The sequence below is a fragment of the Theobroma cacao genome, chromosome 1 (genome assembly GCF_053813885.1).
Source record: "Theobroma cacao isolate CCN51 chromosome 1, ASM5381388v1, whole genome shotgun sequence".
Classification (NCBI taxonomy): Eukaryota; Viridiplantae; Streptophyta; class Magnoliopsida; order Malvales; family Malvaceae; genus Theobroma; species Theobroma cacao.
In genome coordinates, this window is record NC_142639.1 from 19,827,846 (window position 1) to 19,841,120 (window position 13,275).

The following is a 13,275-nucleotide window of genomic DNA, read 5'->3' on the forward strand; positions in this document are numbered from 1 at the left end:
TCCCCCTTTACCTACTCATGGGATCTGCCCATGCCACTATATATAAAACGGGGCTTCAAGTCCCCCTTTGCCTACTCGTGGAAACTGCCCACGTCATCCAATATGAATCGGGACTTTAGGTCCCCTTTTTACTTACTCGTGGGAACTGCCCATGCCACCATATATAAATCGGGGCTTCAGGTACCCCTTTGCCTACTCGTGAGAACTACCCACGCCACCTAATATGAATCGGGGCTTCAGGGTCCCCTTTTTAAATCAAATATCAATCACATTCAAATAAAAATCATTGCCCTTTTAATGCATTTGCGAAACATAATAGTTTGTAAACAATATAATCACAAATTAATGTTGTGTATATTGTATCTCAAAGCATGGTATATTTACCAAATCAACATGCTAAGTAAAATAGATAATTTATCCTCAAATTACATGAATCAATACAAAAGGCCATTGGCCTAAACATCACACAAACTTGCAAGGTATGATTTTGAAGTGAAAAGCCAGTCAAAGGTTTGTTTCCCCGTATTTAAAAACATGTAGATATATATATATTTATATATATTATAAAAAAATAGATTTAAAATCCTTGTCACAAACACAAACAACCTAAACCTATCTACCAACTCATGCTGTCCACAATTTCGTCAACTATCAAATGTAACATTTATAATATATTATAGGAAAATAATTTTAAAATCTAGCACCCACTCACCTCACAATAATGGGACGCTACTTCGCTATTATTTTGGGCGTGTACTTAAATATTCTCTTTTTTTTCTTCTTTCTTCCCTCTCTTTCTTCTTATCTGCCGCTGCTCCTTCTCTTCTTTTTCTTCTTTTTCTTTTTCTTCTTTCTTCCCTCTCTTTCTTCTCCTTTGTCGCTGCTCATTCTCTCCTTCTTCTTCTTTTTCTTTCTTCTTTCTTCCCTCTTCTTCTTCTCCCCGAGACGTCACTACTCCCTCTTTCCTTTTATTTCCTTTCTCTTTTCTCTCCCTCCGGTCCCCACTATTTTTCTTCTCTTTCTTTCTTTTTTTTTCTTTCTTCTCTCCTTTTTGGCTAGGCCCCCCCTTTTTGTTATTTTTCTTCTTTCTTCTCTCTTCTCTTTTGTCTTTTTCCTTCCCTTTTTCAGTCGATTGACTTTTCTTCTTCTCTTTTGGTCGGGCCCCCCCTTTCTTCTAAATGAGAGGCGCGTTACAGTCTCTCCCACTTAAAACAAATTCGTCCTCGAATTACATCAACATAGAGACACTTAACAGTACATTTAACTCTTAAATAAATATGGATATTCTGTTTGTATTTCCTCTTCTGGTTCCCAAGTCGCCTCTTCTACCAAGTGGTTTTGCCATACTACTTTCACTAAAGCAATGTCCTTAGAGCGAAGCCTTTTTACTTGATAGTCCACTATAGCTACAGGTTGCTCTTGGTATTTCATCCCATCTTCCAACAATATTGTATCATGTTGTATCACATGTGAAGGGTCTTGAACATATTTTCTGAGCATGGATACATGAAACACTAGATTCACCCCTTCAAAATTCGGTGGTAATGCCAATCGATAAGCAACAATTTCTACATGTTCCAATATTTTAAACGGCTCAATATATCGAAAACTGAGTTTGCCTTTCTTGCCAAATCTTCGTACTCCTTTACATGGTGACACTTTTAGAAACACATGATTACCTACTTCGAACTCTAAAGGCTCGCATCTGTTGTCGGCATACGACTTTTGTCTACTTTGAGTGACCAATATTCGTTCTCGAATTATTTTTACTCCTTCCACTGCTGCTTGTACCATCTCCATCCCCAATAATTTCCTTTCTCCAACTTCCAACCACCCAATGGGTGACCTACACTTCCGCCCATATAGTGCCTCAAATGGCGCCATCTTGATACTCGCCTGGTAACTGTTATTGTATGCAAATTCTGCCAAAGACAAGTATAAGTTCCAAGAAACTCCAAAATCCAACACGATTGCTCTTAACATATCTTCCAATATTTGGATCGTGTGTTCTGACTGACCGTCTATTTGAGGGCGGTATGTTGTATTAAAGTTCAGTCAGGTTCTTAATTCATCTTGCAACCTCTTCCAAAATCGACTAGTAAACTATGGTCCCTTATCGGACACAATGGTCACTTATCGGACACAATGGTCACTGGTACGCCATGGATTCTAATAATTTCATTAATATAAATTCGAGCGTATTGTGCCGCTCCAAACTTTGTCTTGATCGGGAGAATATGTGCTGACTTAGTCAATCGATCTATAATTACCCATATAGAATTGTATCCTCCTTTGACTCAAGGCAAGCTTGTTACGAAGTCCATGGCTATATGTTCCCATTTCCATTCAGTTATCGGTAACGGTTGTAATAATCCTGAAGGTCTTTGATGCTCTACCTTCACTTGTTGGCACACCAAACATCTCGAAACATATTCCCCTACATCCTTCTTCAATTCTTGCCACCAATATACGAATCTTAAATCATGATACATCTTGGTAGCTCCCGGATGTACTGCATAAGCAGCAATGTGTGCTTCCTCTAGAATTTCTTCTCTTAATCCATCTAAGTTTGGCACATAGATTCGAGATCTATGTCTCAACAATCCATTAGACCTAAAATCGAACTCAGAAACTTGCTCACCCACACTCCCCAAAATCGTCATTACAAATGTATCTCTAGCTTGGGCATCTCGAATTCGATCTATCATTATTGGGCGGACCCTAAAATGTGCCAATAGTGCATCTGATCCACTGACCTCAAATTTAACTCCCATATTACCCAGATCCTGTCATTCTTGCACTATCGATCTTTTCGCCACTACAATGTGTGCCATACTGCCCATTGACTTTTAACTCAATGCATCAGCTACGACATTCACCTTGTTGGGATGATAAAGTATCGTACAATCATAGTCTTTCAATAATTCCATCCATCTGCACTGCCTTAAATTTAGATCTCGCTATTGAAATATATACTTCAAACTTTTGTGATCCGTATATATTTCACATGTTTCCCCATACAAATAATGTCTCCATATTTTTAAGGTAAACACGATCACTGCCATATCTAGATCGTGTGTAGGATAATTTTGTTCATGCCTCTTAAGTTGTCTTGAGGCATAAGTGATGACTCTACCATGCTGCATCAATACACATCCTAATCCAACCCTCGAAGCATCACAATAAATAGTGTAGCCCCTAGACCCATATGGCAGACTTAATATTGGTGTGGACGTCAAACAAGCTTTCAATGTTTGGAAACTGTGTTCACAAGCCTCTGACCATTCAAATTTTACTCCCCTTTGAGTTAACCTCGTCAACGGAGAAGCTATGTTAGAGAAATCTTTCACAAATTGTCGAAATATCCAACCAATCCTAGAAAACTCCTGATTTCTGTAAATGTCGTGGGTCTAGCCCAATTCTCAATTGCCTCTACTTTACTAGGATCTACTTGTACTCCATTCTTAGATATAATATGTCCCAGAAAACCAGCACTACTCAACCACAACAAGCACTTAGAAAATTTCGCGTACAATCTATGCTCCCGTAAGGTTTGTAGCACGATCCTTAAATTCTGTGCGTGCTTTTCTCAACTTCTCGAGTATATTAGAATGTCATCAATAAAGACGACCACAAATCTATCTAGGTATGCTCGAAACACCCTATTCATCAAGTCCATGAAAGTAGCAAGAGCATTCATCAATCCAAAAGACATCACCAAAAATTCATAATGTCCATACCTCGTACGGAATACGGTTTTGGGTATATCCTCTTCCCTGATCCTTAATTGATGATATCCAAACCTTAAATCTATCTTCAAAAAGCATTGAGCCCCTTGTAGCTTATCAAACAAATCATCGATTCTAGGAAGTGGATATTTATTTTTGATCGTAACTTTGTTAAGCTGCCGATTATCTATACATAGCCTGAGACTACCATCTTTCTTCTTTATGAACAGCACTAGCGTTCCCCAAGGTGACACACTTAGGTGAATAAAGCCTTTGTTAATTAAATCTTGTAATTGTTCCCTTAACTCCTTTAACTCTGCCCGGGCCATTCGGTATGGAGGCATCGATATTGGTTACGTTTCTAGAATCAAATCAATACAAAATTCGATTTCCCTTTTGGGAGGTAATCCGGGCAATTCTTTTGGAAACACGTCTTCAAATTCATTTATTACTGATGTAGTTGCTAAATTCCCTTCTTCACTCTATACTTCTCTAGTAATTGTAGCCATCACACTATCATCCAAATGGCTACTGTGACCATAAATAACAAGTGACGGCTTTCTAGAAAATTTAAACTTCACCAACTTACGATAACAATCTACATTAGCGTAGCAAGACACCAACCAATCCATTCCCAATATCACGTTGAATCCTATTGTTGTCATTAACACTAAGTCCACCCAAGTGTCCCTATTTTTAATCTGAACCACACAAGAACGAAACACATACTCCGCAACATATCATTCTTCCAACGGGGTGATTACTACTAACGGTTCATCCATATATTCATAATGCTTGCCTAATTTAGGCATGAAATTTGAAGACACAAAAGAATGTGTGGATCCTGGGTCAAATAAAATTGATGCTTCGTAACCACAAATGAAAAGATTACCTGTTACCACTGCATTCGAGACATGAGCATCTTATGGTGTCAAAGCGAACACTCTAGCTTGTCCCCCTTCAAAAGCACCTTGTTGAGTTGGCCTTGTCGATCTACCTTGTGACGAGGAAGCTACCCCTTTTCCTTTATCCCTTATGACATTTTTAGTTTGTGTAGTAGCAAAATCGGGTCGTATTGAGCCACGAGCCATCTCCTAGTTATGTCTATGGGTAGGACAATCCCTCTTCACATGACCAATTCCCCCACACTCATAACAGAACACCGTCATCTAGTTACATGGCCCTGTATGAATCTGACCACAAAAAGTGCAAAGAGGACCCCACTGACCACTTTGTCTATGATTTGAATTAGTCATCCCATTACTCATAGCCCGTCTGTAATTAACCCCACTAAAATCACTACTACATAGGGGACTATGAAACTGAAAATTTCTTTTTTGATTTGGTGGACTGGTGAATGCTAACCCTCTGAGTAAGTTACCATCCCTTCAACCTTGTTGGCCAGCTATATTAACATCTTTACCCCTACTGGGGTCTTTGTATCTAGAAGATCCTTCACCTCGATTTCTTTTACTCTTATCCCTTTCCACCCCAACCTCTGCATGTCCTACCTCGATTTTTCTAGCGGCATCAACTACCTCGAGATAGGATGTAAATCTCTTAGAGACTAGAATTTTGTATATTAGCTTATGTAACCCCTTAATAAACCTCTTAATCCTCTCCCTTTCAGTCTGAACCAGATACGGGGCATACCTCGACAACTGAGTAAACTGGATGTCATAATCTGACACTATCATCCCAAGTGCCTGCATTAAAGTTTCAAACTCCTGCTCCTTATCGTCTCTCACGCTTTCAGGTAGAAATCTGTCAATGAAAGCCTGTGTGAATTCTTCCCAAGTAAGTGGAGTAGAACCAGGTGGTCTACAGCTCTTGAGTGTAGCAAACCATATCTGCGCTACCTCCGTCAACATAAAGCCTGTCAACTCAACTGCCCGATGACTAGAGTAACCCAATGCAATACTAATTTTGTCCATCTCATCTAAAAATACTTATGGGTCTTCTATTGATTTAGCACCCGAAAAGGAAGGAGGTTTCAATTTCATAAATTCACCTAGAGTCACCATGACATCTCCCCGATCTATTTCCTCATAAAGTTGATAATCCGAATCTTCAAAACTAGAACCCATTGTGTCATTTGATTGATGCACTCCCTATCTCCTAAACTCTGCAAACTCTTGGGTTGACCCTCGCAATCCAGCCGCTATCTTCTCTAGGGTGGCAGTGGGTACCTCAGGATAATCACCTCCTATATCCCCAAAATTGGTACCAACTCTCCTCTCACTGAAACTTTGACTGCCTTGAGGCCCGGTGATTCGACCTCTAAGTCCACTTCTCCCACTGCTCCTAAAAAAAGATGCACGTGATCCCTCCGTATCGTCATCTAGGGCATTAAACCCTCTAATTCCTCTTGAGGTAGCTCGTGTCCTAGGCGGCATCTCAACACCTAGACAACAACAAACACCCCTCAAATAACTATTAAAAATTATTAATAAAGGTGGCTTACTAAGATTAAGGAGTTCATGTAGCCTCTTATTCATAATTCATACTGTTGTCATGAACCATAGATAAGACTCTACACTACCCCTGACACTCTGTTGACAACACAAGAAATATTAGGACTTTTCTAAACCTAGGGCTCTGATACCAATATTGTAACGACCCATTCCTTGGTCGTTACTAGCATTCGAGACTTCCAAAGAATTTTCGCTAAGTCCCGAACAAGCTTTTTTTAAAATTGTCGCAAGATTCATTAAATACATATAATCACGTGCGTAAGCGAATATATAAAAATTAAACTACTATCTACTCCATTCAAAATAATAACAATTCACGTTTATGAGGTGACAACATTTTTCAACATCTACCAAATTTCGTTCTGATACAACACTAAACAGCAGAACGACTTAAAGCAAGGCTAGAAAATGCCTTTACCTACTCTACGGTGGTCCATATGCACCGATGGTTACACGTTAGACTGACCTCTCTCTGCAAAAAGGGAAAATAAGAGGGGTGTGAGTCTCATAGACTCAATGATAATCATCGACCCCGTGAGCAGGCAAAGAGGGGAAACAAACATAAAGGTGGAATGTTTATAAATCCGAGTAAGCATAGAAAATACATTCCATAAAACCAAGAGATTTGTTTTTTTTTTATCTTACAATTCTTAAAAATAAAAATTCCCAAGTAAACATGTATGAAAACAGTTGTATTTAAGATATTAGAAAATTTTCAACCTCGACATCTAGTCAATATTAAATTCAATGGCAAGTAAAAAATGAAAATTCTTAAATATAAAAAGGTGAATTAATTGATCACCAATGAATAGATAAATTTCACTTGCCATTAAATAAATGAAAAATTTCAAGTATTAATGCCATGCATAGTAAAATAAAAATCCACAAGGGAACATCATCCTCGGGTAAGTTTAATATAACCCTTGGGCTTACTCTCTCAGACATCATCACTTACTTGTGGGAAACTGTCCACGCCACCATATATAAATTGGGGCTTCAAGTCCCCCTTTGCTTACTCGTGAGAACTGCCCACGTCACCCAATATGAATCGGGGTTTCAGGTTTCCCTTTTACCTACTCGTGGGAACTGCCCACGCCACCATATATAAATCGGGGCTTCAGGTCCCATTTTGCCTACTCGTAGGAATTACCCACACCACCCAATATGAATTGGGGCTTCAGGTCTCCCTTTTTAAATCAAATATCAATCACATTCAAATAAAAATCATTGCCCTTTTAATGCATTTGCGAAACATAATAGTTTGTAAACAATATAATCACAAATCAATGTTGTGTATATTGTATCTCAAAGTATGGTATATTTACCAAATCAGCATGCTAAGTGAAATAAATAATTTATCCTTAAATTCCATGAATCAATACAAAAGGCCATTGGCCTAAACATCACACAAACTTGCAAGGTATGATTTCGAAGTGAAAAGCCAGTCAAAAGTTTGTTTTCCCGTATTTAAAAACATGTAGATATATATATTTATATATATTATAAAAAATAGATTTAAAATCCTTGTCACAAACACAAACAACCTAAAGCTTTCTACCAACTCATGTTGTCCACAATTTCGTCAACTATCAAATGTAACATATATAATATATTATAGGGAAATAATTTTAAAATCTAGCACCCACTCACCTCACAATAGCGGGATGCTACTTCGCTATTATTTCGCGCATGTACTTAAATATTCTCTTTTTTTTCTTTCTCTTTTTTTTCTTTTTTCTTCCCTCTCTTTCTTTTCCTCTACCGCTGCTCCTTTTCTCTTTCTTCTTCTTTTTCTTTCTTCCCTCTCTTTTTTTTTTCCTTTGCCACTGCTCCTTCTCTCCTTCTTCTTCTTTTTCTTCTTCCTTCCCTCTCTTTCTTCTCCTTTGTCATTGCTCCTTCTCTTCTTCTTTTTTTTTCTTTCTTTTTTCTTTTCTTTTCTTCTTCTCCTTGAGACGTCGCTGCTCCCTCTTTCCTTTTCTTTCCTTTCACTTTTCTCTCCCTCTGATCCCCACTATTTTTCTTCTCTTTCTTTTTTCTCTCTTTTTTGGCCGACCCCCCCCCCTTTTTCTTCTTTCTTCTCTCTTCTCTTTTGTCTTTTTCGTTCCCTTTTTCTGTTGGTTGACTTTTCTTCTTCTTTCTTGGTCAGGCCCCCCCTTTCTTCTAAATGAGAAGGGCGTTACACTTAAGGTGGGATTTCACATTCTTCCCTGTTAGCCTTGAGTTATATCATGTTTTGATTTGACAAAAATCACATGTTATCTTAAACTTAATGTTATGCATTTGAAATTGTCTCAAATACATTTTTAATCCCTTAAGGTTACAAATTTGTTTAAAAAGCCATGCATCATTAGAAAACATCTTATAAGCTTTCAAATAATGCATATTTAGCTAAAAATATGAGAGCAAACATGCTTTGCAATCTCATTTGAATGTAGGATCAAGGCAAGGAAGAAATAATTGAAGAGAAGAGCCCAAAAGTTAAGAAAACCTCAAGACACAAGTCAAAAGTCGATCTTAGAGAAGCTTAAGTTGATCCAAAGGCTGAACAACTGCAGAACTTGAAGATTGTAAAGCCATAATTGACCTTGAAATTTCTATTGTCAGTAAGAGAAAACTTGAAGCCAGGCAAGCACCATGGCATCGAGGGGTTGTGCCTTGGCGTCGAGAGGAGATATTTGAAGAATTAGTGTAGAAAAGAAAAGGGCTACAAGTTGATTAAGATTTTATGGGTTCTATAATTATTTTAAGCTCATATGAAAAGCTAAGTAGGTAAAATTAGGAAGATTATGTTAAGTTAGTGGTATTTAAAGAGAGCTTAAGGAGAAGTTAGCCATAAAAAGATAACTCTAAAAGAGATTCAAGAAGTTAGAAGTTGAGGCTGAAGATTGAAGATTAAAGCTGCCAATATTTGTTTTGTTTTTTCTTCCTTAGCTTTTATTATTCTTGTAACTCTTGATTGCTAAACTTCATATGTTTTTATTTATTATTGCAATTATAAGTAGCTAATTTTTTTTTATCTAGGATTGCAATTGAACTTATATGTAGTTTAAATGTTTAATCTCTTTCTTACTTATTTTTAATGGAATTGAATTGTTTATTTTAATTTATTCTTAATGGTTTTAATTAATTGACAACCAATTAAATTGATTTGGAAACCTAAACATAACTTGAGAGAGGGAGTTTAGAGTAGACTAAAAATTGGAATAGCATATGATCATATTTATTTGCTTAGATGAATAAACTGATTTGTGTATAAGATAGAAATATACCAATATGTCATATGTAGCCAATATCAAAGCTTGAACTTAATGAGTCTATTTTAATTTTAATTCACATAGAAATATAGTGTTTTGATTAAAATAGATATATTTCTAAGAGTTTCGAGAGAGCCATATAGATAATTGAGGACTTTAGGTTAAAAATTCAACCTATTGTACTAAGTTAAGAGAGAGAAGTAAGATTTAGATGAAGTGTAAGGGATATCGTAAGCCTAGGTTTGTTTGAGTTAATTTTTATCCAATTTTATTATTGCTTTGATTTTTTTTAGTTTAAATTCTTGTTAATTAGATTTAGTTAATTTATAATTTATTTAGTTACCTGATTTTTTCTTTGTTTGGATAAGATTGAATTATGTTAATTTTACTACGTAGTGAAATTTTATATCAATTCTCTGTGGGATCAATACTCTACTTGCCATTATATTATTTGTTCGATATGTATACTTGTATGAGTAAAAAATTAGAACAAGTTTTTGGCACCGTTGTTGGGGAATTATTTTCTATAATTTTTACTAATATTAATACCAAGCAAATTTAGTCTTAATTCAAACATTATTTTTCTTAATTTTAGGCATCTTTGGTCATTGTATGCAAAGGAGAAACTTGAATCTTTTTCCTGTTGATTCAGAGATAAAAAAAACTTTTAGACGACTTCAAAGGGAATATTTACAAATTTAAACTCTAAATCAGACAATGGCTAAAGATAATAATAATGGCAACAATGCGTCAATCAGATTATTAAAGAAAACAAAGCCTTGCGAGATTATGTTGTTCCTCTTTTACAAAGGCTTGCATCAAAGCATTAGAAGACCTCCCATCAATGCAAAAAATTTTGAAATCAACCCTACTTACATTCAGATGATTCAATCTTCAATTCAGTTTGGTGAGTTACTTAATGATGATCTTAATTCTCATCTTATGAATTTCTTAAAAATTTGAGACACTTTTAAGTATAATGGGGTGACTGATAAGACTATCAAATTAAGACTCTTTCCTTTTTCATTAAGGGATAAGGCAAAGAGCTAGCTAAATTCACTACATAGGAAGACTTAGCTCAGAAATTCTTGGCAAAATTCTTTCCACTGGCCAAGAATGTAAAGATGAGGAATGACATAACTACTTTTAAACAATTTAATGGTGAGTCCTTATATGACGCTTGGGAGCTATTTAAGGATCTTCTTAGAAAGTGCCTACACCATAGGCTTCCTTAATAGCAACAAGTTTAGACATTCTATAATGGGTTGGTAAGTTCAATCAAATCTACAATTGATGCTGTTGCTAGTGGGGCATTAATGCGTATAAATCCTAATGAAGCTTATAACTTGTTGTAAGAGATGGCTTTTAGTAATTACCAATGGCCTTCAGAAAGATGTAGTTTGAGAAAAACTGCTAATGTATAAGAGATTGATCTATTGATGTAGATCTTTGGGATATTTTTGTTGTTGGACCTCATATTCTTACCAAAGTTGTTGATGATGAGAAACATATTAAAATTAGCGCAAAATGGGATGATAAGGATAAAAAGTTGATACAACTGAATCACAAAGCTATAATAGCTATATTGTGTGCTCTTAGTGAGGACGAATTCAATAAAGTACCTATGTGTTCTTCAATAAAAGAAACTTGGGACACATTAGAAAACTGTTATGAAGGGACAAGTCAAGTGAAGGACTGAAAGATAAGCATGTTGATACTTAACTATGAACTCTTAAAAATGAAAGATGAGGAATCCATTAAAAAATGTTTGAAAGATTCACAAAGATCATAAGAGGACTTAAGACTTTAGAAAAAGAGTACCTTAATGCCCAGTTGGTGACGAAAATCCTTCACTACTTACCTAAGTATTGGAGGCCTAAGGTCATTGCCATAGAAAAAGCCAAAACCCTGAATGTACTTAAGTTAGATGAGCTTCTAGGTTTTTTACTTTCTTATGAAATAACCCTCAAGCATGAGAAAGAAAGAGATGAAGTACTTAAGTTATTACACATTATGTTTAAAGTGTTTAACTTAAAGAGTTCTATGTCCTAGTGAAATACAAAGATAGAGATCAAGTTACACGCCATGTTGAAAAAAAAGTTGCTACATGTCATGTTAAAAATAAATTATTACACGTCATGCTTAAAGTGGTTAACTTAAACAGTATATATCCTAGTGAAAAAAAAAAGTTATTACACGGCATATTGAAAAAAAAAGTTGTTACACACCGTATTGAAAAAAAGTTATTACACGTCATGTTTAAAGTGTTTAACTCTAAGAGTTTATGTCCTAGTGAAATATAAAGAAAGCGATCAAGTTACATGCCATGTTTAAATCGTACCATATTCAATAAAATTGTTACATGGCAAGTGCATTAGAGTTGTTACATGCAGACATGGTGTATAACAACTCTAGGTAGTGTTCTAATTTAAAATTTCACCTATATAACTTCAACCCATCAACTTTGAGGTTTTGTGAATGTAAATTAATAAATACAACAACATACATTGATGTCATCTTTGTTCTTTAGTTTGTAAATTGATAACGATATAGCAAGACATAGACAGAGAGAGATAGTGATAGTGGTAAAATTAGAGAGTTGGATGACAGGAGAGAGAAATGGGGGGCACAGTAGACGAATATGGGATAGAGAAATTGATAAAATTAGAAATAGCTGGGTGGCGAAAGAGAAATCATGAGCATAGTAAATAGATGCTAGAGAGAGAAATTAAGAGGAAAAACTATGATAAATGGTTTAATTTATTGCAAATGACTTCAAGGGCATTTTTATTAAGTCCTGACAAAAATTGAGTAAAAGCAGTTAACTTTGTATTAAGGGCTTTTTTTGGAGTGGTTTTATTAGGTTAATCATTTCTTACAATTTCTCCTTTAATTTTTGTTATGGTGCTAGATGTGACAAGTATGGCTAAACATCCAAAATTACTATTATGAAGTCACTTTTTGTAGCTAGAAATATACCATCATGCTTATGCAATGTTTTGCAAAAAGTGCAACTTATTTTGAATACTTTATACAAATTAAAGTCCAAATAACATGGTATTCATTTCTGAATTCAAAATAATTTTTTATACATTTTGTAACAATCAATCTTTCTATATTATTCAACAAGATGAAATTAAAATGCGTGTATGATATCCAATTTTATATTTTTTTTCTTATCATATCCGGTTTTATTTTTTTTTCTTATCATATATTTTGTACATTTTTATTTGGATTGTTGCTATAATATATAATACTATTCAAAATTCTTAACATCAACTCTTGATAAAATTTTACAAAATCAATCCAACGCTTAAAAAAATCATGATATTTCCACAACAAAGTCTTCACCCGTTGTAAAATTGATTGCTTAATGTGGGTATCCTGGTAGTATATGTGATTAAATTCCATTTGGAATCGGTTAATGATTGTTTTTTTGGTCAAAACCTAACAGAAAAAATCGTATGTGCTTCCCCGTAACCCATTGCCAGTCGTATGTGGGCTTCCGCAACCCATTGCCAATCGTATGTAACCTTCCCCTAACCCATTACCACATACCCAACCCGAACCGACCCACCTCCTTATCCCCTTCTCTCTCCTGCTTTTGCCCCAAACTCCCAAGTCAGACTACATGCTCCTTGAATCTTGCTTCTCCTAAAATTCCCAATTTTTGCTTGTCTCCTTTTTCCTTCCCTCTTGTACAGGCTTCCATAGCCTCTCCCTCTCCCCTGCATTTCTTCTTAATCTGACATCATTCTCAGACGAGTCGTCTTCAATTCTTCCTTCTCCCTGTCTTTCAGACGTGTCGCAGACTTTGGG

General features: G+C 35.7%; 1 protein-coding gene and 1 non-coding gene across 2 annotated transcripts; both read right to left on the reverse strand.

Annotated features, from left to right (window-relative positions):
- Window positions 1-1,260: 1,260 nt before the first annotated feature.
- On the reverse strand, window positions 1,261-1,884 carry LOC148764633 (uncharacterized). Its single transcript, XM_088807528.1, has one exon. It carries the CDS (start codon window positions 1,882-1,884, stop codon window positions 1,261-1,263), a length of 624 nt encoding a protein of 207 aa, XP_088663654.1.
- An 8,693-nt stretch (window positions 1,885-10,577) lies between these two features.
- On the reverse strand, window positions 10,578-10,684 carry LOC148764634 (small nucleolar RNA R71). The gene has a single exon (XR_016024385.1). It is a non-coding gene; the product is annotated as a small nucleolar RNA R71 (small nucleolar RNA).
- Window positions 10,685-13,275: the final 2,591 nt, after the last annotated feature.

Excerpts from the sequence above, each read along its gene's own strand:
- LOC148764633 (XM_088807528.1), bottom strand. The coding sequence starts at position 1,884 with ATGGCGCCATTTGAGGCACTATATGGGCGGAAGTGTAGGTCACCCATT.